Source organism: Heptranchias perlo, chromosome 32 (assembly GCF_035084215.1).
Source record: "Heptranchias perlo isolate sHepPer1 chromosome 32, sHepPer1.hap1, whole genome shotgun sequence".
In the NCBI taxonomy this organism is placed as follows: domain Eukaryota; kingdom Metazoa; phylum Chordata; class Chondrichthyes; order Hexanchiformes; family Hexanchidae; genus Heptranchias; species Heptranchias perlo.
Window position 1 is genome coordinate 9,737,819 of NC_090356.1, and position 26,749 is coordinate 9,764,567.

The following is a 26,749-nucleotide window of genomic DNA, read 5'->3' on the forward strand; positions in this document are numbered from 1 at the left end:
TACCTTCTGGGACTTTAGCTGTTGCTCCCATATTGAAATAGTGATAAATCATCAGTGTGTAAATGAATCACACCACTGCATTCAGAATGCACCCATACATCACACAGGTTATTCTCATATCAACCTTTTCATTCTGATTTAACATTGCCAGAATATTAACTATTAAAATCATGTACTGTTCCCCAGAAACACAGTTGTTTCTTCACTCCAAGCACAGACGACCCACAAGATCACAAGATAAATCCAGCTGACCAATGCCTACCTTAGCTCATCCATCCAGAAAAACCATACAGTTCCCTGCCCCAATCACAGCAACCAACTATCCCTTGATTCCAAAGTTTTCGTCTCCACTAATTTATCTAGGAGCCCAATCCAGGTGTTGATCACTCTTTGTGAAGAAGAACCTCCTATTTATTCACCTTTTACTGGTTGAATCTGCACCCCTTGCCCTACAGTTTCGTTTGAAATAGTGTTCCAGATTTACCTTTTCTAACTTACCTCTAGAAGGACACTTCCTTTTGTAAGTTGACCATCCCAAGGTTATTCATTTTTTTCCTCCAAACTCAGTTCTCTGATGCCAACAATTAGTGTCATGAACTCTTCTCTGACCCATCTCCAAGATTTGAATGTTTGTCATGTGTAACTAGAACTGGACACAGTACTCCAGGTGTGGTCTGACAGTTGGAGCGTGACTTTTTCCACCTTGTACTCTACATTGTGTTCCTCCCGTTGTTGTGTGTTAGCCACATCACAAGTGTCAGAGGAAAGATCTCTAACAAATCATAATCGCGTTCAAAAAGAATTGGATAACAATTTTTTTGAAATTAGTGGTCAGAGGAAATCTTGCCCCCTCCAAACCTCCCCCTCACTTTTTTTTGGTTTAGATCCAATTCTTGAGAAATAACCAGCCCAAAACTCTGCATTAGTAGCAGTGAGTTTGGAGAGTAATGTCAGCACAACACAACTTGGAGGCTTTTAATTGTTAGCGGGATGTGTTTCCACCATAGTTCCACCCGTTTCTCGATCCTCCAAAGTTTCCAGTCTGCATGGGAGGTCCCAGTCGCCCCAAAGCTCCTTCATCAGCCTGCACATGCTAATAGGTTGGCTGGCTTAAGGAGTCAAGAATTCCCATTAGGGTTAGGGTTAGGGTTAGTGTTAGGGTTAACCCTAACCCTAACGTGCACCCCCATTACACATCATTTCTGTCGGGGTAAGTTGGACATATATAAATGAGGTGCAGCTTTCTCAAAAGCTGACCCAACCCGTGGATGTGAACCTTACTGAAAATATTTGCTCCCGTTTGCCTACATATTTGAAGGGGTTTTTTTTTGCTTTAGGGAGCTACTAAGCTGTACTTCAAACTGCCAGTGTGAGACTCTCTCAAGTCACCAGTGCTTTTTCTAATCCCACCCACAGAAGGAGATACTATTGAGCAGCATGGGTTCCCCCAATGGAGATTCCCCTGTTTGCTACTCTAATGAGGAGGAGGAGGAGGAAGAAAAGGAGAATCGAAGGAGGCAAAGGAGAATGAGGCAGCTTTAAAGGAGGACAATATCAATAAGCTATTAACCCCCATAACGAGTATCTAGGTCCCACACATCTTATGAGACTGAGTGAGGGGCTCTGCCTTCAGCAACTTCAGTTCACTGAAGAAGCTCTGAATGAGCTATGGCACCTTCTGCATCATTAACTACAGCCCCAGTCAAGTAACAGAACAGCGTTTGTGGCCGTCAAAGTTAGCAAAGCTCCCTACTTTTAGCCCGTGACTCGAGCAACATAAGCCCGGATATTGTGCAGTCCTACATATAACTGGTCACCAACACCATCTTGAGGAAAGTTGGGCAATTCATTAATTTGGTGATGACTCCCAGGCAAAAGCATGACAGGGTTGCTCAGTTCTATCATGATGCTGGTTTTCCTAAAGGTCAAAGGGCAATCATTGGCACCCATGCTGCACTGCAATCTCCTATTGTCGTGCCAGTGAATAGAAAGAAAATTTATTGCCTCAATGCTCAAATAATCTACGACAATGAATCCTGCTCGTCAATCCCAAATTTTCCACGAGTTGTCCTGATGCATGCGTCATGCAGATCTCCAGCCTTTCAGCTCTCTTCAGAGACGATGGCAAAGTCTTGGGATGGCTTCTAGGAGACAAGGTAGACTCTTGATTCCATGGCTCATGACCCCACTTCAACTGCCAAACGTCACTATAACAAGGCCCATGTATCCACCAGACTGGTCAATGACAGGAACAATAGGAATTCTGAAGGCAAGGTTTCACTGCCTTAATAGGTCAGGAGGAGCTTTGCTGTCTGTTCCCGAGTGGGCCTCACACATCGTGCCCCTCACAACTTCATGATTCAGAAATGACTGGCCATGGATCGGCAGGAGGAGATTGATCTGGATACTGAGGGACCACGAGGTCAATGTCAGGAGAACCAGTATTCAGAGACCTCTTCTGTGTTGTCTGCCAGGGACATCAGTACTCATACTTCCTCCCCAGATTAAGGTGTCACCCTGTGCAGCAGTCCATCACATCTCCCCAGCCCTTGCTGCCAACTCCAATCGTTCTATACAAAAACATCCATCTTTAGAGCCCCAATTAACAAGAATGACACATCATCTCTATGAGACCTCACAGGACCTTACAATAGCATGGAGCTACAAAGCAACACATCATTTTAATTTTACAATAAGTGTGACAAACAACTTCTCATCACCATGTTACCCCTGGGTGCCTAGATGAGCTTCTCTAATACCGATCACAGAGCTGTGTCTGGGTGCCACCTGAGGGCCAGTGTTGCAAGATGTGGGCTGCTGCTGCTGCTCAGGCACAACATGACACAGGGTTGGGCCTCGGCTCATTGCAGCTGGGCTGGAGCCGCTGTGGACTACATCACTTGTGCGACTGCTTGGCCCTGCCACCTTCATGCTCTGAGTAGGCTAAGCCTGATGCCAGGCCTGTGTTGCCATCCTAAGGAACAGCATCCTCGTGTCAGATGACTCCAGCTGTGCCACTGGTATTGGGCACAGGTTCAGCGTGGCTACCAATCAATGGGATGGCAGATTTAATGGCTCCCATTAGATCCTGAAAGCCTTGAGAGAGTGTCTCCTATAACCTAACCTCATGTGTCCAAAGGTCGGAATGCAGGGCTCTCTCAAGCCCCACCATAATAGGAGAACACCCCTGCTCATCATCAAATAGTGCCATGGGATCTTTTATGTGCACCCGGTTGAGCAGACGGGGCCTCGGCTTAACCCCAAAAGACGGCACCTTCGACAGTGCAGCACTCCTTCAGTATCGCACTGAAAAAGTCCCATGCACATCCTGGGAGTGTGACAGCTACTCCCTGTAGCACTTGCCTTATCACATGTTGCTGATTAGCGCAAAGTAAAACAGCAGCCAGAAAACTGAAGAGGCATGGAGTGTTCAAAATCATCCAACTTACTGGGAGCAATGCCATGGGATATCCACAAAATTATATAAAAATAGCTACATGAAGAAAACTTGAAAAATGCAAAAAGCAGCCCAGGAAATGGAACATCCACAGTAACTGCAACCTTCCACCATCCCCCCACCCCCAGAAAAAATATTCACCAGATGTATACGCTGACCTTTTGTCCTCTTCATTAATTGTATTAAATAGCACAAAGCACCAGATCCATGCTTAACCTGCATGTGCTGTATTATATCTGATAATCTAAATCAGGAGGCTTTGTATAACACTCTAGTTACAATGAGCATTCTGGCGTGTTAGGGACAGAGAGCTGATTAAAGCACGGGGTGTCTCTGATAACAACATAACATGCAGTCAAATAGTCTTTACAGCTATTAGTAACTGGGACAAAATCAAGCAGGAGCGATTGATGCAATTTAAAGGGGGAGAAAAGTTTAGAGGTTTTTATTCATATTGCTCCTCCATTCTATATGGCACCCGTTGGCTTAAACGTTCACTCTCTCCACCATTGGCGTACCCTGGGTACACTGTGTACTATCTATAGGATGCGCTGCAGCAACTCGCCAAGGCTTCTTCAACAGCACCTCCAAACCCGCGATCTCCACCACCGAGAAGGACAAGGGCAGCAAGTGTATGGGAACACCATCACCTCAAGTTCCCCTCCAAGTCACACGCCATCCCGACTTGGACATATATCAGCCGTTCCTTCATCACCACTGGGTCAAAATCCTGGAACACCCTATCCAGCAGCACTGTGAGAGCACCTTCACCACGGGGACTGCTATTTCTCTTGAACGCGATTATGATTTTGTTAGAAATAACCAATCTTTCCTCTGACACTTGTGATGTGGCCAACACACAACGACGGGAGGAACACAGTACAATGCAAGGTGGAAAAAGTCACGTTCGAACTGTCAGACCAGACCTGCAGTACTGTGTCCAGTTCTAGTCACACATGGCAAACAGTCAAATCTTGGAGATGGGTCAGAGAAGAGTCCATGACATTAATTGTTGGCATTGGAGAACTTGAGTTATGAGGAAAGATCAAATAACCTCGGGGTTTCTTCACTTATGAAAGGGTACTCCACTGGGCACAGTAACTGGGAGTTCCCCCCCCCACAGAAATCACATCACAAGGTGGGTGCAAGACACATCCAGCTGGTAACACGCTTTCCCAAGGATAAGACAACAGCATCCAGGGAGTGTGTTCTTTTAAAATAAAATATACCTCCCGTCTCAGACTCCCTCCCCCACCCCCCTCCTTTAAGATCCCTTTCTCCATAAATCCTGCACTAGTACACGTTCACACACACGCTCTCAGATCCATGTACAATAATCTCCCTTTGACAATAATCTACTCCAGTGACTTTAATACACCTCAGGTCTCTGGTGATTTAGCTAAATGTCGGGTTCCAGTACGCCGTGTAACATACTTGTGTAAAAGCCAAGTGCAGATTACTTTAAAATACCAGCCTCCCTTGTAATTCTGGACCGTCACTCACTGTGTTGTGTTTAAAACACTAAATCAAGCAATTCTAAATTTCTGCCCTAATCCAGGTAGTTTAGATCCTGATTGCCTATCCAATCTAATTATGAAAACGGAGCTGTTTGTGAGCTGGGTTTGTCTCAGCCCATTTCCTCAGTGGCAGCCCAAACTGCTCCGTCAAATGGCACTAAATTGCCAATCTGGCTCGGAGAGGCCATTAGTAAGGCTGGCGTGAGAAGTGGAAAGAGAATCATTTGTGCTGGAAGGGGTTCACTTGTGAATGCAGGGTTAAACTGTATTGTTGGGGGCACCGTAGAGGGAGATTTACTCTGAAGCTGGCTGCGCTGTGTGTGACCTGGCAGTGTTACTGGCTGACACCAGGTGCCAAACATGGAAAAATGTTCCATTGCCCAGCACTGACATCCTTCACTGCGATTGTGCACAAGTATTTCACAAGGGTGGAAAGGAAAGGCTGTGCCCTCTCAGGGATCCAATCTTCATCCAGCACTTGCATGATGGCATTTTAGAATCAGAGGTGGCCATTCAGCCCATCGCAGCTGTGCCAGCTCTCTCAAATAGTCATCCACTAAGTCTCATTCCCCTGCCCCTTTTCCTATACCTTCCTAATTTTTTATTTTTCAATTATTTATCCACTTCCCTTTTAAAAGCTATTATCGATCGATGCTTGCATACGGGTTTCCGATGAGGCATTCCATTTCTTAACTCCCCTCTGTGTAAAATAAATTCTCTTAAACTCTCCCTTTGTTCTTTTAGTGACATAGTAACATTAGGAACAGGAGTAGGCCATTCAGCCCCTCGGGCCTGTTCTGCCATTCAATTAGATCATGGCTGATCTGCACCTCAGCTCCATTTCCCTGCCTTTGCTCCATATCCTTACCTAACAAAAAATTATTGATCTCAGTCTTGAAAGTGCCATTTATCCCAGCATTCACAGTCTTTTGGGGGGGGGGGGGGGTGTAGAGTTCCAAATTTCTACGACCGTTTGTGTGAAAAAGTGCTTCCTGTTTTCACTCCTGAATTTTAAGATTACGTCCCTTTATTCTTGATTCCCCCACCAGAGCAAATCATTTCTCCATATCTACCTATCAAATTCTTTTAATATTTTTAACACTTCGATCAGATCACCCCTCAATCTCCTAAACTCAAGGAAATACAAGCCAAGTGCATGTCCTCATAATTTATCCCTCTAAGTTGGTATAATTCTGATCTTTTTTAGTATCCTGGCAGAAACTTGGGTATATCCTTTCACAGGCTTCAGGCAAGCAGCTAGAAGCTACCAACTTTCAGGTGATTTTTGTTTTAGGAAAGCTTTTTTTTTGAGGTTTGTACAGCAGTACATCCCTCTAGGACTATGCAACCACTCTCAAAATGGCCGTACTTTTATTTGTATGAATTCTGTGCTGGTCATGGTGAGGGATGTTAAGTGCTGGGGAATGGAATACTTCCCATTCCAGGCACCCAGTGTCAGCATCATGCACTCCCAGGTCAGGCACAGCAGTTAAATGCTGAGTAAAGCTCCCTGTACTCTGCCCCAACAGAGTGTCCCAATCCCTATCGGACCAATCATAGAACCTTACCGCACAGGAGGCGGCCATTCAATTAGTCCCGCTGCCCTACTCTTTCCCCATAGCAATTTTCTTCCCTTCAAGTATTTATCCAATTCCCTTTTGAAAGTTGCTATTGCATCTGCTTCCACCACCCTTACATTCCAGATCATAATAGCTCGCTGCGTAAAATAATTTCTACTCAATCTCACCTCTGGCTCTTTTGCCAATTACCTCAAATCTGTGTCCACTAGTTACTGGCCCTCTTGCCATTGGAAACAGTTTCTCCTTATTTACTCTATCAAAACTCTTTATGCCAGAGTGGCATTTTCCTTTTCTAACACCAGGCATGCTGTAATCTTTCTGTGTTTCGCCACTTTTGTTCGGGAGAGTAATGTAGCATCACACCAAGTGTCATCCTATGGTAACGAATGAGTTACTGTCCACACACAGAATCAGCGACGCACAGGAACTGTCCGGTTCACTTTATTCCATCGCGCTGGCTTTTTGACACGTACACAGAACGCCAAGGAACAAGGAATGAAGACAGAAACCCCACACCCAACAACAACTCGCATTTATATAGCGCCTTTAACATAGTAAAATGTCCCCAGGTGCTTCACAGGATCGATTATCAAACAAAATTTGACACCGAGCCACATAAGGAGGTATTAGATTGGGTGACCAAAAGCTTGGTCAAAGAGGTAGGTTTTAAGGAGCGTCTTAAAGGAGGAGAGAGAGGCCGAGAGTTTTAGGGAGGGAATCCCAGAGCTTAGGACCTAGGCAGCTGAAGGCACGGCCACCAACGGTGGAGCGATGAAAATCGGGGATGCGCAAGAGGCCAGAACTGGAGGAGCACAGAGATCTCGGAGGGTTGAAGAGGTGGAGGAGATTACAGAGATAGAGAGGGGCGAGGAGGGATTTGAAAACAAGGATGAGAATTTTATTCAGCACTCTATTAGACTTTCGTGTTGGGTGAACAGGTTGTTCAGCAGTTACTTGGTAGATTCCCTTCTCCTGATAGTCTGCACCTAATGAATGATGGTGCTGGCCCTTGTCTAGATCCATACAAGTCAAATTCCAGGATCTAGGCCAGCGCATGTTCATTGATTATTATTTTCATTGAAGATCTACTCCACTTTTAATAAAGTGCCTGACAGGTGAAATTCAGCACATTAAATTCCTGGAGCAAGTTATTTCTTTCCCCTCCGCTGGTGGTGATGTCTTTCGTTGGAGTATGGTTCCAGGGCACTGCCAGCCCTCTGAAAGCACATCCGTTCGCCAGCTGCGAACCTAAACAGTGAGTGTTGGCAGACTATTGAGCCAAGAGCTGGGGAAGGGGAAGCATCATCGCCAAGCGTGATCCCATTTTCTCCCGCCATCCACACACGTGCTTTTAAACAGACATCACTGAGTAACAGTCAGGAGGAGCACTGGCCAATTCTCTATTCCACACCCCCCACCGATCAGCTACGGTCACTGACATCAATTGTAGAGTCACAGTTGCCGTTCAGGCTAACTCAGCACAGAGTGGGGATCAAATCAGCAACCCACTTTCATTGAGTAATCAAAAGTGGAATTAAAGTTCCTCAAAAAATAAGCAATGAAGTTCTCAACAGTAAAGCGGCCTGGCTATAAGTTCCCTGTAACCTGATCCAGGGATCCAGACAATGTCAGTTACAGCGAGAACAAAACCAGCATTCTAAATGTTACCTAAACCCAGAGATTAGTTGTGACTTGTTTCCTAATGCCTTACTTTGTTGAGCGCATTATTCCTTGTTTGTGAAGATTCCGCACGTGGTGCCAGATGAATTACATAGAATTTACAGCACAGAAACAGGCCATTCGGCCCAACTGGTCTATGCCGGTGTTTATGCTCCACACGAGCCTCCTCCCGCCTTACTTCATCTTCATGACATTCACAGAAGTTTACTATATTGCTCTGCGATGCAATTATTACAGGTTTATTGGTGACACAGTTTCATATTATTATACAACCTCCAACTTGAAATAAAGACTCACTGCAGCATCTCTGACTCACTGAGGACCTCAACACTGGAGCTCCTTACCTCCCTCAGTCTTCCCTTTGCCTTCGATTTTCAGACTTTTGAAACCCAAACTTGTCATTACCTAATCACTACTTTCTAGCTTACTTCATTTCCTCTTTCCAAAGCTTGGCAATGTCCTGCACTACGGCCTTTGACCCCTTACCTAGGTTCCACCATTAACAAAATGAGCTGAACTTGCTTTGTTGCATGGCTTCAGCAGGATTTTCTTAAAGACAGTATGAACTCTGAAAGACGGTTATTTCAGTGATGTAACAGGCAGCCAGCATAACACTGGTGAACTCACCGAAGCAGCTGCTGAAGGAATGGTGTTGAGCAGCAAATCGAGGAAGCACAGTGTTCAGCTGGCAAAGGCCATTAAGACGTGTAATTGTCCCCCTGAACCACTGTGAAACGCCAGTACAATTCGGCAACTTGAAAAGCACTAGGTATCTAGCAACGTGCCATAGCAATGGTGCATGTCTGACCAGATCATTGGAGTTGCTCTCCTGGCCGGCCTCCCACCCACCATAAACTTGAACTCATCCAAAACTCTGCTGCCCGTATCCTAACTCGCACCAAATCCCGCTCACCCATCACCCCTGTGCTTGCTGATCCACATTGGTCCCAGTCCTGGAACGCCTCGATTTTAAAATTCTCACCCTTGTTTTCAAATCCCTCCATGGCCTCACCCCTCCCTATTTCTGTAACCTCCCCCTGCCCTACAACCCTCCGAGATCTCAGCGCTCCTCCTATTCTGGCCTTTTGCGCATCCCCGATTTTAATTGCTCCACCACTGACGGCCGTGCCTTCAGCTGCCTGGATCCTAAGCTCTGGAATTCCCTCTCTGAACCTCTCCAGCCTTATACCTCTCTCTCCTCCTTTAAGATGCTCCTTAAAACCTGCCTCTCACCTATCCTAATATCTCTTTATGTGGCTCGGTGTCAAATTTTGTTTGATAACGCTCTTGTGAAGAGCCTTGGGACATCTTATTGCATTAAAGTCACTGTATAAATGCAAGTTGTTATTGTAAATATGTCATGAGCTTGGAGAGAGATTCCCAGCTGTACATATAGGAACAGAAGCAGGCCATTCAGCCCCTCGAGCCTGTTTCGACATTTAATTAGATTATGGCTAATCTGTACCTCAACTCCATTTACCCGCCTTTAATTCATATCCCTTGATATCCTCACCCAACAAAATCTGTCCAGCTCAGTCTGGAAAATGTCAATACAAAGGTGATTGTTACATTGGTCGAGCAGACACTACTTATAAAATTGAACCCTCCACTCAGCTACTAATCTGAAGTTAATTCTTGGTGTTTAGAGGAGCTGTCCTAATGACTGACCGGTTAAATGAGCCTAGTCGAGTACTGAGTCATACAGACCAGGAAGGTCCCCGTTTCAATCCCCAGACTGTGATGAGCTATCTGATCCCAACCAGGGTGACGGTAATGGGGTACTACAATTGGCCTCTGGTCTAGAGAGAGGGGGGGGGGGGGGAGAGCGATAAAATCAGCCCGCGATCCCGATCCAGGCGGAAGGCGAGGACGAGGAGAGGCTGAGGTGTAATGCTCTCCATGATTAAATAGCCTGTTGACCCTCACTGTTTAGGTTCACACATGAAGACCGGACACTTGAGAGAGATACCCGAGGGCTTGTATATGTTTGTCGAACTGTGCCCCAGCAAGAGTCAGCACCTTCAGGAGAGGAGGGCAGCAAAATGAAGAGAAACACACCCCGCAGTAAATCTGCTGCATTGGAAGCTAACTCCAAAACGACCACATGGTTTTATAGATGGAGGGCATTTCTAATTTCCTTTAGCAATTTAATGTACAGCCCATTAAGATCCTGGGAACCACGGTTCTTCTGCAGACATTTAAAGTACATAAAAGCACAAAGTTAACTCAATCACAACAACAGCCATGCCCACCCTTGTGGTCTTACCTGTGTGAAAGTAAGGATTTGCTGTATATGGGAATCCAAACGGAAGAGGCTGAGGGAGTGGAGCAGGGGCAGACGGGAGGTACTTTGCTTTGCTTTCATTGATTCCCGAGCCCAGTAGATGGCTTGGAGAGTCAGAGCCCGTAGAAACACAGGGAGGGTTCTGACTGGCTGCCACCTCGTGTATTTCCTTAATGCTTTCACAAGGCTTTATTGTCTCTTTGCACTCCTTGAGTTCATGGACTGAACTGATCACCTCAGTCTTCAGGTTTTCTGGCTTGTCATCACTCCCTTCGGGATCACTCTCCGAGTCCTTCATCTCCTCGTCATTGCACTCAGTGACACAGTCTCGAATCCGGGTCTCGGGATGCTCCTTTACCTCGCTGGCGGACTGCATTTCTGTCCTGTGATGGGCCATCTTCCTGGCGCCCTTCCGCCCTGGCTCCTTTTGCGGGGCACTGCCAGGGATGGCGTGGTTCAGAGACAGCAGCGGCGCCGTGTTATGCCGCAGAACCAGCATGGCGTTCCGACGGGACAGCTCCTCCCGCAGCGGGTGGCCTTCGGGAATGTCGTGGATGCTGCGCAGGGCGGGATGATCTGGAGGCAAGCCGGGATGTAGGGACAATGGGTCAGCTCCAAGAATTCGCTGCCTGTGCATATTTTCAAACTCTTTCTGACGGAGAAGCTCAGCGGACATTTCAAGCCTAAAGTGGAAGCGGGGGTGGGGGGGGGGGGAGGGGGAGAAAAAGAGAGAAATTCTCAATGTTTCTAACTACCAGAGACATTCCTTTGCAAAATGACCATCATCTAAAAATATCTGCTGTAATTCAGATGGAAAGGTTGATACCCATGTTGGTCCTTCGAAGCAGCCAATCTGATCACTGGGACATTTCTGTTGTGAAAAAATATGATTCTATTAATTAAAAACTCTCAAGGGTGTTGGAAATCCAGCGCACGGTGCCCAGAGCGGCCAGCACCGGGCAAATCCTAGCTGAGACACTTCTGGTCTTGAGTCAGCCGAGTCATCTCAAAAATCACACATCAAAAATCTAAGCACGATAAGGAACTGGTCGGCTGAGTCACAAGATCGGTGTGGATGAAGGCGGCCTCTCGGCCAACTTCATCTCCTCTCTCCAGAAGACCAACCCGACCATCTCCCCATTGCAGCATCTAGCTGTTTCTTAGGTGAGTCCAGTGCCCTGGCATCGCCCCCCCCCCAGGTGTCAGACGTGGCTCAGTGGGTAGCACTCTTGCCTCTGAGTCAGAAGGTTGTGGGTTCAAGTCCCGCTCCAGAGACTTGAGCACAGAATCCAGGCTGACACTTCAGTGCAGTACCGAGGGAGTGCTCTGTACCGCACTGTACTCATCTCAGATGAGACGTTAAACCGTTTTCCCTCTCAAAAAAGATCCCATGGCTCTATTTCAAAGAAGAGCAGGGGAGTTCTCCTCAGTGTCCGGGCCAATATTTATCCCTCAAACAACATCACTAAAAAACAGATTATCTGGTCATTGTCACATTGCTGTTTGTGGGGCCTTACTGTCAAAGAACATGGGTGGGAGAGCAGCCCTCAGTCCAAGCATACAATTCTGCCTCACCCAACCTCACAGCAATGCAAGCAAACAGTAAACATCTGATGGCCCCTGAAAACAGAGCCAACATCACATCCTCCAGTACATGGAAAAGTGGCGTTAGAACATTTTCTTCTTTATCTGTGTCTTGCACGTCCTTCACTCCCACTATTAGGCACTTTACAATCTTCCAGACTCAACACTGATTTCAATAACTTCAGATCATAACCACTGCGTCCGCTTTTTCGAACAGCAATTGCTGGTAATGGTTCTGATGTTGCCATTTACAGCTCCTCTAGACCCATCTTTTATTTCTTTACTTGTCACGTTACCTCCTTCCCTGCCTTGCACCATCATCCCTTTCGTCATTTAATCACTCCTGCCCTCCACCCTATCACAGACCTTCACTTTTGTTCTTTTCTCCCTCCCTTTCCTCGCCCCTCCTCCTTCCCCGGCTCTGTACTTGCTTAAAAACTGCTAACTCTTTAACTTCTTCCAGTTCTGACGAAAGGTCATCGACCTGAAACGTTAACTCTGTTTCTCTCTCCACAGATGCTGCCTCACCTGCTGAATATTTCCAGCATTTTCTGCCCTTATTTCACTCCCACTATCTTTACCTCCTGTGCTTGTATCTGCCTTTCTCTCGGGGATCACCTGCACTCTGCTGGACTGGACTCTCTTTTGGAAGGGCCCAGGTTCAATCTGTGGCCTGTGTTAGGTTAGCTGGTCTTGGCCAGGGAACCTAGTCAGTAGCTTTTGCTGCAAAGTGTTTGTGGGTATTGGTGCGGACAGATCCAGGCTTGGTTGAGATGCCCCGCTTGGTCGAATACTCTGCTGACTAGGATCACACATCAAAATTGGCCATTAGGGCGATGTACCAGGAATGGAGAAAAACAGGTTAAAAATGGATTATGGGCCATAAATATAAGGTAGTCACTAATAAATCCAATAGGGAATTCAGGAGAATTTTTTTTACCCAGACTTGCTACCACATGGAGTAGTTCAGGTGAATAGCATAGATGCATTTAAGGGGAAGCTAGATAATTACATGAGGGAGAAAGGAATAGAAGGGTATGTTGATAGGGTGAGATGATGTAAGGTGGGAGGAGGCTCGTGTGGAGCCTAAACATCGAATGGCCTGATTCGGTGCTGTAAATTCTATCTAATTCTTTGTAAATGCAGACTGGGAGTGACACTATGCTGCTGGGGTGGCAGTGCTTTCAATAAATGTCCTGTGATATTTGATAGACAAAATTATCAAGCTGAGGTTGGGCACAGGACCAGTGAATTCTATGCAGGGTGTTGAGAAAGCCTAACATTGTTCGATTGACGTGTAACAGACCTAGGATGCAACCTGGCTGTTACGGGGAGGCTCAGCAAGCAGCTGTGAGTGCGAGCTGGCAGTGCCGGGCTCTAGTGGGTGGTGCCAGGTACAGGGGGATCTGGTTATTCATTGCAGGCACTCCTCAGCTTGTGATAAGCAGAAAACATCTGCCTGATGATAGAACATGTGCTTACCTCGCCAGGTTCTGCTTCCGTAGCATTTCTTGTTGCCGTGCGAACATTTCAGCCTGGGCAGGCTGCAAAAAGCCATAACCTGCAAGGATCGTTAGAGAGTTAGGAGTTAACAAGAATATTCAATTGTCTGATTAAAACTTACATTTCTTGCCTGCCAACTACAAAAAAACAAACCAGTTAATGCCCGATTCAGTGTTACTAAACCTTTGGTGTGATTTAAAAGTTATTTGCATATTGGTTGTTTTTGAAGTGAGTTCATCTTTTAAGACGCCTTGCACCATCATCCTGCCCTCCATCTTAACACAGACCTTCCCCTTTGTTCTTTCCTCCCCTCCCTCCCTTTTCCCTGACTCTGTACTTGCTTATAAACTGTTAAATCTCTAACATCTTCCAGTTCTGATGAAAGGTCACCGATCTGAAACGTTAACTGTTTCTCTCCGTTTCTGTTTCTCAGCTTTAAGAAATTAGATTTTGAGCACTTAATCCAGGCTGACAATCCAATGCAGTACTGAGGGAGTGCGGTGCTGTCAGAGATCCTTCGGATGAGAGGTTAAGCCGAGGCCTTATCTTCCTGTTCCAGTGGTTCAGGTGGACTTTAAAGATCCCTCATCACTATTTGAAGAGGAGAAGGGAGTTCTCTCAGTGTCCTGGCCAACATTCCTCCCTTTACAAACACCATAATTAACTGGTTATTTATCTCATTGCTGTTTGTGGGATCCTGCCTGTGTGCAAAATGGTTACTGGGTTTACCTGCTAACAACAGTCACTGCACTTCATTCTTTGAAGGTGAAGCATTTTGAGGTGTTTCTAGGAGACGTTCCATATAAAGGCAAGTCTTTCTTTCCCACTGCATCTCAGAACCAAATTTTAAAAGTGGCCCAGTTAGTTTCTGGTTTATTCAGAGATTGCTGTAAGTCAGGTGTGGATGGTTCTGAATGTATCTCTCTTATTTTTACACCCCCTCCCTCCCCTCATGGCACTGACTCATTCCTGGGTAAGGTTCCACAAGCTCCAGCAGCCTACCATCTGGCCATTCTTCACGTGTGAGCCTAGACTACGAGTGTCAGTGGACTACAACTGGCACCACAACTGAGCCTGGTCCACCTGATCCACTGACCATAATCCTGGACCAGGGAGATAGAGAGAGAGTTCCCCGCGAGTAAACAATAAAGATATCCCATTAGCACTATAGCTATGATTTTGTACTCACCTGGAGTCTGGCAAAGGGTTGAATGCACTCCTAAGAATGGAGGCCTAAGGTGGGGACCTAAAGCAATGTGTGGTGCATTCTGAGGTGAAAGCAAAGGGTTTGCGTGCGACATTTCCCTGGAAAGAAAAAAGACAAAGAAAAAAGGGGTTATACAAAAAAATTTTAAATCACCTCAGCGCAATTTTGAAAATGGTGCGATCTTTGCATCCACCACCTGCCCTGGTAACCGCCCCTCCTAGCTTATCGCCTTCAGGTATCGCTTCAAATCACTGCTCGAAAGATTTCTTACCTTCCATTTTGCTAAGCTCATTGGTAATCGATAAGTTCAATGAGAAACTGACACGCAAACTACACACAAATTTGCCCAGAGTCCTGTCACGTTATCTCTTCAGATCCATGCAGTGTTGCCCATTCAGATGTGTCAAAAATGGGCGCTTCATTAGTTTGCATAATTTGGACGCTATGCCTGAATAATTCAGCAAGCGAGCAGCTGACCAGGAAGATCCTTGGTTCAATTCCCCCCAATCCGAACAGATCTCAGCTGGGACAGCATCAGGGTCTTGGCTCCGACATGTGGATTGTACCCATATGATTTATATCAATTAGTGTTAATTGTATTCAGGTGGTGCGTATAAATTGGGGGCTCCCTTGTATCCATTTATATGGGAGCTTATCGAGAGTGTGGAGTGGGTAATGTGGAGCTCTGTGAATAAAGGCTTGGAAGCAACTGGAGACCAGGCTCTTGTACTCTATCCTTCACCACCGGGCTATCCAGTTTATAACACTAAGGGTTAGGATGGGGAGAAGGTGAGTGGAGAAAATCAGCCAGGGTTGAGAGTCCCGGTCTTTACCCAATGACCTGTACTTGATGTGCATTGTCTGTAGATGTCAAGTGAGCGCACGATTGGGCTCGGTTACCCATGACCAAATTCCCTGTTGCATTGCGAATGGCTACTTGGATGACATTTAACGTCAATAGAATTGCACCCCTGCAAAGAGTCAATGCCTTAAGTGAAGGGGAGAGGAGAAAATTTACAGCAGGAAAAGAAAAATTAGAAAGCACCCAGCAATTGAAAATATGCACCCATTACCGCCAACATTATGCTTGTAATTTGCAATTTTACATAAACACTCAAATTCTGAAATATCCTGATATTTTTGGAGGTCCTACGCAACGTGTTTAATTATTAACAAATTCTGTCTAAGCAGCAGCTGCACGGGAGGCAGATTTCCAGCACAAACTCCACAGGGAGAAGAGTCCTGCGTTATCAATATTTAAAATTGCCTGCAACCTTCTTCTAACCAAAACCCCTAACTGTTATCTCGGCAGCATCGTGCATTGGTGACGACTAACTGAAAAATGCAACAATTATTTAATGAAAAGTGCTGTTCGAACTATTGCAGAATTTTTTGGGCTAGTCACAGTATTTTCATGATTGACAGAAATAGAGGCAAACAAATTAAAATAAGGCACTTTATAGCCATTCCAGCCTTAACATCGACTTTAACAACTTCAGATCTGAACCACCGCTTCCATTTTCTCAGACTGCAGACGCTGCTAATGCAGGATGGCTGCACCAGAGCCTCTGAGTGCAGGAGGTGTGGGCTGTGCTTGGGGTGGGGATTCCCTATCGGTACACGGCTGGTGGGATGGTCCACAACCCTTGGGGTTTACCTGCCTTTCTCCGCCACATTCCCGGGCCCTGGAAGCCTACTCCTCTTTGCCAGATCTTCCATGCTTCCCTCCCCCTCTGCTATTCTGCTGGAACTATTTACACCTCCTCCAGACCCAATTTTTGTTTCTTTATTTGTCCCATTACCACCCCCGTTTGGCCTTGCACCATCATCCATTTTGTTATTTAATCACTCCTGCCCTCCACCCTATCATAGACCTTCCCTTTAATTCTTTCCTTCCCCAGCCCCCCGCCCCCAATTTTCCTGGCTCTGTACTTGCTTAAATACCGTTAAATCCCTAACTTCTGCTAGTTCTGATACAGGGTCATCGACCTGAAATATTAACTCTTCTTTCTCATTCCACAGATGCTGCCTGACTTGCTTAGTGTCTTCCAGCATTTTCTGCTTTTTCTTTCCGATTTCCAGCATCTGCAGTATTTTGCTTTTATATTAAAATAACGGCCTGGAAGCAGGGCTGAACATGTCTCTTGTAGTCATGCCTTCACTGCCACAGTCACCCAGCATTTGGTCTACTAGCCTATTCCTAGTTCTCAGTAGGACTGCTGAAGACCAGCACTATATCAACACCAAATGTTTCCACTCCATGGGGAGTCTTGCTTCTTCTTGGTTTGACCAAGGTTGCGATCGTCCTCCTGTCCTAGTATAGAGCATTAATGGTCATCATGTTGGGCCAGTCCAGAACCCTTACTAATAATGTCTTCAAGAAGTTGTGTGAAAGCGACAGACTTCAAAGGTGTATTAAAAAAAAAGGGAACATGTCCAGCCAACTTGATGGCTCAAAGGTGGCTCTCTGCCTCCGAGCCATACAGACCAGGTCCCAAGTTCGACCTCCGTGCTGTACTGCGTTGACTGATCTCAGCATGGGTGACTGCAAGTGTTTTATAACTGACCCTAGTACCTTTGGGTTAAGGAAGGTAAAATCAGTCAGTGTTCCTATTCCTGACTGCTATACAGCCAACCCCTACTGGTGGTGCACGTTTGCAGATGACAGCTGAGGACAGGGTCAGTCTCAGTTGTTACGTCCCTCACAAACAGCTCATCAACACTCACTGCCCGGGTCGCAAATGAGGAATGACCATTTGGCCAAAATGCTGAAGGGTGATTGCCACCAATGGAATTGTAACTCATGGGAAGCACGTGGCTTCAAGAGAGAACGGGAGCCAAAGGAAAATGAAACTAATCTCCTGTCAGCACAGATACAGATTAAAATAGGAACAGTGGAAAGCAGACATCCAACCAGAAGAGGGAGACTTTGAGTCCCAGTGCTGGTAGTCAAACTCATTGGCCTTAGTTGGGGGAAGTCTTGCTTCCTCTTGGTTTGACCGGGACTTTATGTTAAAGTGAGGCATATTTTTAAAATATTAAATAAAAACAAAATTCATGGTGGAGGACAAAATAAATCAGAAAGTAGTTATTAGGTGATGGCAAGTTTGGGTTTTAAAATCATGACGATTGTAGGAGGGAGGGAAGCAATTCATCGCCTCTCAGCCCCCATCTGAATTGTGGTTCTTGGTGGCTCTACTTAAAGCAGTGACAATAGAGACACATCCAGAGCCTAGAGCATGCACCTAGAACAAAGGTACTGCAAACATTTGTAAACAATTTTACAACACCAAGTTATAGTCCAGCAATTTTATTTTAAATTCACAAGCTTTCGGAGGCTTCCTCCTTCGTCAGGTGAACGATGTGAAAAACAATGTTTGCAGTCATGATGTGGAGATGCCGGTGATGGATTGGCACATCTTTCGGATGAGACATTAAACTGAGGTTCCATCTCCCTGTTCAGATGGATGTAAAAGGTCCATAGCATTTTTTTTTTGAAGAACAACAGGGATTTTATATAGCACTGTTCGTGTCCTAAGGAGTTCCCAAAGCATTTCACAGCTAATGAATTACTTTTGACGTGTAGTCCCTGTTTTGTGGGCAACCACATTAGCCAATTTACGCACAGCAAGGTCCCACAAACAGCAATGAGATGAATAATCAGTTAGTCTGTTTCGGTGGTGTTGGTTGAGGGATGAATGTTGGCCAGGACACCAGGAAAACTGCCTTGCTCTTTTATGACTTTGCATCCACCTGAGAGGGTCAACAGGACCTCACTTTAACGTCTCATCTGAAAGACGGCACTTCCAACATTGCAGCACTGAAGTGTCAGCCTAGATTATATGCTCAGGTCTCTGCAGTGGGGCTTGAACCAACTTCTGACTCTGACCTTTGACTTAGAAGCTCGAGTGCTACCACTCAGCCAAGATTGATAACCTTTACATCAGGGTGCTACATACACTCAACACTCATTCTAGACACAGGTTCAAGAATAACCATGGTAGTGTCCTGGAAAGGGGTTATCACCCATGTCAGCTGAAGAATGGTGTTCACGGGAAGGAGGGGGGGTGTGGAGAGAAGGCAACTAGACTGAGAGGTGGGCCTAGTCTGGAATAACATGGGAAAGTGTCTGACTTATGCTGGACTGGGTCTATCCCCCAGTCAGGATTGGGATTAACTGGGATGCCCCCCATAGTCAAATAGTCTAGATTAACACGTGAAGAACTGTGAGGAAGAGAGGGCTGCTGAAGACCATGTAACTGTGCCCCAGCAAAAGTGAGTACGTTTTGGAGAGGAGAGGAAAAAGTTTGTTGGGGTGGGGGGAAGGAAAGGGTGCTCCTTGATGCTCAAAGGAATGATAAGAACCACTGACCAAGGAGGTCAATGGCACTCCGTGTGCCTGTGGCGATATATATACTGAATAAAACATCCAGTCTTCCCAACTCATGGTAATGAGGAAAAATATGTCAATCAAGAAATTCAGTATTTAAGAATGAGATATCAAATGAACTGCGAGCCAATCTTGATAACTGTCATTATGAAGAACATTTCAACAAACACAATGGGTTAGCCGAGGCGCCAGCTAACTAAGGTAATATTCTCAACATGCACAGCTGCTACCTTCTCATTACATTTTTAGCTCACAATAGGCCACGACTGGCGAGACAGTTATTCTATGTGGTTAGTCCGCCAGTGAGTGGAAAATGTGCTTGTTTGTGTCAACCCAACACCCAGCAAGGATTGTCAACATGTACAGTGCAGTGCGAAGAGAGCAGATGACAATCTACTGTGGAAATCAGAGACCCTGGCAAGTCAAAGAGTATCCAGTTCTTAGGGCAGTGCAGAATGCATTTCTGATTTTCTTTTGTGCTGTCGTTTTCTGTAAAAGGAAAATGGGGAAAAGGCAGGGAATTGGATTAGATAGCTCCAGGTGAAGAGTTAGCTATGGCACTGGTATGGTGGCTGAATGGCCTCCTTTGTGCTATAATTTCTGAGTAAAGAAAGAAACTCTTGCATTTATATCACGCTTTTCACGACCTCAGGACATCCCAAAGTGCTTTACAGCTATTTAAGTATTTTTTTGAAGTGTAGTCACTGTTGTAATGTAGGAAACGCAGCAGCCAATTGTCACACAGCAAGGTCCCACTAACAGCAATGTGACAATAACGTATTGGGTGAGGGATAAATATTGGCCAGGACACCGGGAAGAACTCCAGCATTAAAGCTAGTGTCTGTATTGGGGAGGGAGTCATTACGAAGTTCTTTTAGGTTTTGGTTACCTGCACTTTGCATATTAACTGCATCCTCATGATGACACTCTTTACAAGATACTCAGATTTTACAGAAAGGGGAAAAAAAGAGCAATTCCTTATGTAACAATATTAAAATAATAAAGCCTAGAAATCAATATGCTCTGAAATAGTCTTCATAGAATGATACAGCACAGGAGGCCATTTGGCCCATCGTTCCTTTGCCGGCTTTTTGAAAGAGCTATCCATTTAGTCCTACTCCCCTGCTCTTTCCCCATAGATCTGCAGATTCTTGTACAATCTAATGGCTAAATAGGTTATCCACTTATAGAAAGCAAGTACAAACCAGTTGGAACCAGTTCCACAGTCAATGCGTCAGAGGGTGTATTTGTAAGAATCATCCAGAAAATGAAACATTGAGGTGGTGTAGCCCCCACTCAGCCTGGTGTACACAGAGGAACCTCATTACACCTCAACAAAAATATCATCAACGGCATTTCAAAGCAACAAAGGGGAAACTTCCATACAATTATAAGCTGAGTAATGGGCTTCAGAAAGCCGGCTAATTGTTGTCCCGCTGACTGGCCTCTACAATGGCTGTATCACTGAATGTTGGTGCATTCTCAGGGCCTGAATAGGGAGGTTCATGTTTCACAAGCTGCAGGAAAAATAAAACACCTTTTGCTCCTGGAATCACCACAGCCCAAATCCAGAGAGACCAGGAGATTGGGTGAGGAAGGGCCAGGCGATATTGTAGTCTTTTCCAACAATGAGGTGGGCATAAAAGACCTTGTGCGCTACGTGAAGACAGCAGGGAGTTCTCCTAGTGTCCTGGACAACATTCCTCCCTCAACTAACATCACTAACTGGTCATTTATTTCACCACTGTTTGCAGGTCTCTGCGGTGTTCAAATTGGCTGCTGCATTTACCCACTTAACAAGAATTACCGCTCTTCAATTTGGATTTGAAGTACTTAAGGATGTCCTGAGAGACAAGGTAAAGTGCAATAGAAATACAAGTTCTGTCTTCCTTAGTGATGATAATGTTTTTGCCAAGATGGGAATTAGAATAGAATTAAGCCTGTCACCAGGCCCAGCAGGATGATTAACTACCACGAGGAGGAGAAAAGAATCGTTCCATTGTGTCTCCACAATGTGTTTAATACAGGAAACCCTCTTGGCTGAGATAGAAAGCATTGTGGTAATATTTCACATGGAAGGAAAGAAAGAAAGACTTGCATTTTATATGACACCTTTTATGACCTCAGGACGTCCCAAAGCGCTTTACAGCCAATGAAGTACTTTTGAGCTGTAGTCACTGTAGGGAAACGCGACAGCCAGTTTGCACACAGCAAGGTCTCACAAACAGCAATGCAATAATAACCAGACCGTCTGTTTTTAGTGATGTTGGTCGAGGGATAAACATTTTCCAGAACACTGGGGAGAACATCTTTTCTCTTCAAAAGCAAAATACTGCGGGTGCTGGAAATCTGAAATAAACACAGAAAATGCTGGAAACACTCAGCAAGTCAGGCAGCATCTGTGGAGAAAGAATCAGAGTTAACGTTTCAGGTCGACAAAGGGTCATCGAGCTGAAACGTTAACTCTGTTTCTTTCTCCACAGATGCTGCCTCACTTACTGAGTGTTTCCAGCATTTTCTGGTTTTACTCTTTTTCTCTTCTTCGAAATAGTGCCATGGGATCTTTCATGTCCACCTGAGAGGGCTGACGGGGCCTCGGTTTAACATCTCATCCGGAGGGAGAATACCGGGGAGAAGCTGCTGCATAAAATTCCCAAACGTAAAAAAATCTAAACCTGGGATGCACTGGAATATTTAGAACTTCTTTAGAGAAATGTTGGCTGCAATTATCAAGAGCTGCCTAAATGACACAAACATAGATGTTAAATTCAGACGCCATTCTGTAAACAACTCAAGATTTGTTAATGATTGTATTGCTAAAAGCAGGGATGATACCTAGAAATTAACCAAATACTTGGACAGCAAGCAAGCAAGGCTGTGTCCTAAACATAAAAGGAGACAAGATGGAAATTTTGCCTTAAGAGGAATGGAAAACCCGAATATTCTGAAATTGCTCCTTTTAGAGGTTTACCCAGCATACAGATACATTTGTACATCTTTGGTGGGACAATTTCAGAAGGTGGCAGATGGGACCACCGTGACAGTAGCCAATCGCTCCAAGTTGAAGAGAATGAAGAAAGCAAGAAGCATCTCTTTCGAAAACAATATGCCTCGAAGATGACTAGAGATTGTTATGTCAGAAATGGCTGACACGAGGTGAATTCTAGTAATTTCTCAGGCTTAGAAGCAACTCGATGCAAAAAGAAACATGGAAGGAGCAAAATGGTGAAGGGGCTGCATCGCTAAAAGATAACTCGGATGGTTCAATGCGCAAGCGGAATGAGTGACAAGAGATTTGTGAAAAATGTTCTGCATTCTTAGGTAGGGGGATTATAGGAAGGGCACGAAAAATGCTGCTTGGACTGTATTGAGGACAATTTATCTTTACGGAACAGTGCAGTTTGATTCATTGATGACCCATGCTCTCCTCTGTTGGTGAAAATCGTGCTGCTTTAGCATTGACTTCTTTTCTGAATTGTTTTAACATAAGGGAGGGGGAAAAAAAAAATCAACAAAATTCTGCCAGACTTTGGAAGCTGCCTGTTGTTCATTAATTTACACTTAAACTTTATTTATGCTTAGCTGCTTGGCCTTGCTTAATGAGGTAATTATTGCAGAAAATGTGAATTATCAACAGCGCACCTCCAAAGTGAAGATAACCGTCTTTCTTTCACCATTGTAACTATTTCATTAAATCAGAAAGAGAATGCGCTGGTGAGACATCCCACTTAAAATGCAGCCGGTGTTCCGACAGGCTGTATGTTGAAAAGATGGACACAGCGCAGTGTTCAACAGGTCAACTTTAGCCGACACATTCTGCACTGCGACATGCACGTGCACTTCAGTTATGTGGAGAGACTAGAGTAGCTGGGATTGTTCTCCTTAGAGCAGAGAAGGTTAAGGGGACATTTAAATAAGAGGTTTTCAAAATTATATGGGGTTGTGATAGAGTTAATCAGGAGAAACTGTTTCCACTGGCAGGAGGCTCGGTAACAAGAGCACACGGATTTAAGGTAATTGGCAAAAGAACCAGAGGGAAGATGAGCAGAATGTTTTTTTACGCAGCGAATTGTTAAGATCTGGATCACACTGCCTGAAAGGGTGGTGGAAGCAGATTCTATAGTAACTTTCAAAAGGGGAATTAGATAAATACTTGAAGGGGAAAAATTTGGGGAAAGAGCAGGGGAGTGGGACTAATTAGAAAGCTCTTGCAACAGCTGGCACAGCATGATGGGCCAAATGGCCTCCTTCTGTGCTGCAAGAGTCTACGATTCTACGCACAGGCACGGCAGTGAATCAGGATAATGACCCACAGGCATCCCACAATCAAAACATACAACAGCACCACAAAAATAGGTAACTGCACGAAACCCGTGAAAATTTAATGCAAGAAAAGAAAATCAGTGGTCAGTAGATTTAGAATTTTCTGAAAAACATCACTCTGCTCGAATAAAAATATTGCCACAGTACTCGTCTGCTCCTTTTTTTGTAGTCGCTCCCCCCAAAAGTCTGTGGATTCTGGGTCATTTGAAATTTTCATGGCTGAGATCGCTAGATTTTTGTTAGGTAAGGGTACCAAGGGATATGGAGCAAAGGCGGGTAAATGGAGTTAAGATACAGATCAGCCATGATCTAACTGGATGGCAGAGCAGGCCCGAGGGGCTGAATGGCCTACTTCTGTTCCGAAATTGTGTGCTGTCATTCTGTTCTTAAAATTTATTTTGATTGTGAATATTAAATTTTTATTGTAAATAATCCAGTGTATCCTGATGTTTTTGAAAGTTTTACAAATCCAGATTCAACCCGGTGCAGAACATAATCTGGATTAGTACTTAATGGTAACATCAAAAAAAGGTAGCCTAGAATGCAGATTAGCAAAGCTCTCATTGATGGCTGGAAGAAGGTGCAGCCCCTGTAGCAGTACAGTGCAACCCTCCCCCTTTCACCAATATGGAACATGTTGCTGAAACACCTATTACATATTGCTCAGGTTCCATGTGGACTTGGGAAAATACCAGGTATCCTGCACCCCCAACCCCCTGAAACCCTTCCCAAACATCTAAAACACTTCCCAGGAAAAGAGAAACCAACACAGGACAACATGACCAATCAGCAGGACCACGATGTGAGGCGTCCCTTCCCGCCAACTCAACCAGGCAAAAACAAATTGCTTCAACTCTTAGAAATGCATTGACTGGTCCCAAGCACATAGGAAAGAAATTAGGAGCAGGAGTAGGCCATTCAGCCCCTCAAGCCTGTTCCGCCATTCAATTAGATCATAGCCGATCTGTACCTTAACTCCATCTTAACATGCAGGGTCATGGTAGTGAACCATGGTACTCTCCCATGAGCACTACGCAATCAAATCATACAATGACACCACAAAATACACGAATGTGAACAAAACAAATCAGGAGTGGGGAGATTTTGAATTTTTGGAAAAACTCAATGATGCTTGAATGAGAATATTGCAACACGAGTCGTCTGCTCCTTGTTTTGTTTCCCGTTGTCTATCAGTTCTTAAAAATTTATTTTGATTTTAGGCTCTTGATTGTCAGTTGTTAATATTGAGGGTGTTAAAAACTGACAGGATAAAAATGATGGTACTGTAATAAAGATGCTCCTATTGCCCCTCTAAACTAATTGTGCGGCACGGACTGTCTGAGAGAAGCTACTAATCGATTTGGTGCTACTGAATGTTAATGCTAATCATATAAGTGCTCTGCTAGTACCTTGCACTTGCTGGCAGCTGAGATTAATCTCAGGTAACTCAGCTTGTGACCTTAGCCTTAGAGCTGGGGCAGCAGCCAAGCATTGCTTATGTAATTACACTCTGAACTGTGTAATCACCTGCCCTAATCCCCGAGGCCTCACAATTAGCCAGGTCCCCGGCCGGCCGCGGGGCTCAAGGAATTGCAGCCTGCCAATTGCTTCTGCCACCGTGGACAGCCTGCAGATGAATAACACTCAATTAAACCGGCATGGTAACAGCAAGAAGGAGGCGTACATTCGATCGTAATTAGCTGTAATCATAGGGAACGGTCCCCCCAGACATGCTGTTAGTTTTACCGACTTAACCCTCTCCCTCCCAATCACCTTCCAACATGGCTTCCCCAGTTTCCCAGCAATCTCAGCACAGTACTTCATTATTGACCATATTTGGCACAAAATCACCAAACAAGCTGACTTTAAGGATGAGCAAAGGGCATTTGGCCTATTGACCCTCACCCCTCTAGTACCCTAACTCTCCTATTAATGCTCACCCCTCTAGTACCCTAACTCTCCTATTAATGCTCACCCTCTAGTACCCTAACTCTCCTATTAATGCTCACCCCTCTAGTACCCTAACTCTCCTATTAATGCTCACCCCTCTAGTACCCTAACTCTCCTATTAATGCTCACCCCTCTAGTACCCCAACTCTCCCATTAATGCTCACCCCTCTAGTACCCTAACTCTCCTATTAATGCTCGTCTCTCTAGTACCCTAACTCTCCTATTAATGCTCACCCTCTAGTACCCCAACTCTCCTATTAATGCTCACCCCTCCAGTACCCTAACTCTCCCATTAATGCTCACCCTCTAGTACCCTAACTCTCCTATTAATGCTCACCCTCTAGTACCCCAACTCTCCTATTAATGCTCACCCCTCCAGTACCCTAACTCTCCCATTAATGCTCACCCCTCTAGTACCCTAACTCTCCTATTAATGCTCACCCCTCTAGTACCCCAACTCTCCTATTAATGCTCACCCCTCTAGTACCCTAACTCTCCTATTAATGCTCACCCTCTAGTACCCCAACTCTCCTATTAATGCTCACCCCTCCAGTACCCTAACTCTCCTATTAATGCTCACCCCTCCAGTACCCTAACTCTCCCATTAATGCTCACCCCTCTAGTACCCTAACTCTCCTATTAATGCTCACCCCTCTAGTACCCCAACTCTCCTATTAATGCTCACCCTCTAGTACCCCAACTCTCCTATTAATGCTCACCCCTCCAGTACCCTAACTCTCCTATTAATGCTCACCCCTCCAGTACCCTAACTCTCCTATTAATGCTCACCCTCTAGTACCCCAACTCTCCTATTAATGCTCACCCTCTAGTACCCCAACTCTCCTATTAATGCTCACCCCTCCAGTACCCTAACTCTCCCATTAATGCTCACCCCTCTAGTACCCTAACTCTCCCATTAATGCTCACCCCTCCAGTACCCTAACTCTCCCATTAATGCTCACCCCTCCAGTACCCTAACTCTCCCATTAATGCTCACCCCTCCAGTACCCTAACTCTCCTATTAATGCTCACCCCTCCAGTACCCTAACTCTCCCATTAATGCTCACCCCTCTAGTACCCTAACTCTCCTATTAATGCTCACCCCTCTAGTACCCCAACTCTCCTATTAATGCTCACCCTCTAGTACCCCAACTCTCCTATTAATGCTCACCCCTCCAGTACCCTAACTCTCCTATTAATGCTCACCCCTCCAGTACCCTAACTCTCCTATTAATGCTCACCCTCTAGTACCCCAACTCTCCTATTAATGCTCA

At 45.2% G+C, this 26,749-nt stretch overlaps 1 protein-coding gene across 10 annotated transcripts in view; it reads right to left on the reverse strand.

Annotated features, from left to right (window-relative positions):
- The window catches only part of samd11 (sterile alpha motif domain containing 11), a 194,513-nt gene that overhangs the window by 15,883 nt on the left and 151,881 nt on the right, over positions 1-26,749 (reverse strand). For 8 of the 10 annotated variants that reach the window (XM_067970314.1, XM_067970315.1, XM_067970317.1 and 5 more), the window contains 4 exons: positions 14,795-14,910; positions 13,585-13,663; positions 11,345-11,389; positions 10,501-11,201 (listed from right to left, as the gene is read on the reverse strand). In XM_067970314.1, the coding sequence (XP_067826415.1) occupies positions 10,501-11,201; positions 11,345-11,389; positions 13,585-13,663; positions 14,795-14,910 (941 nt within the window). The remainder of the gene's footprint in view (positions 1-10,500; positions 11,202-11,344; positions 11,390-13,584; positions 13,664-14,794; positions 14,911-26,749) is intronic. The other 2 variants (XM_067970316.1, XM_067970319.1) reach the window with 1 other exon arrangement.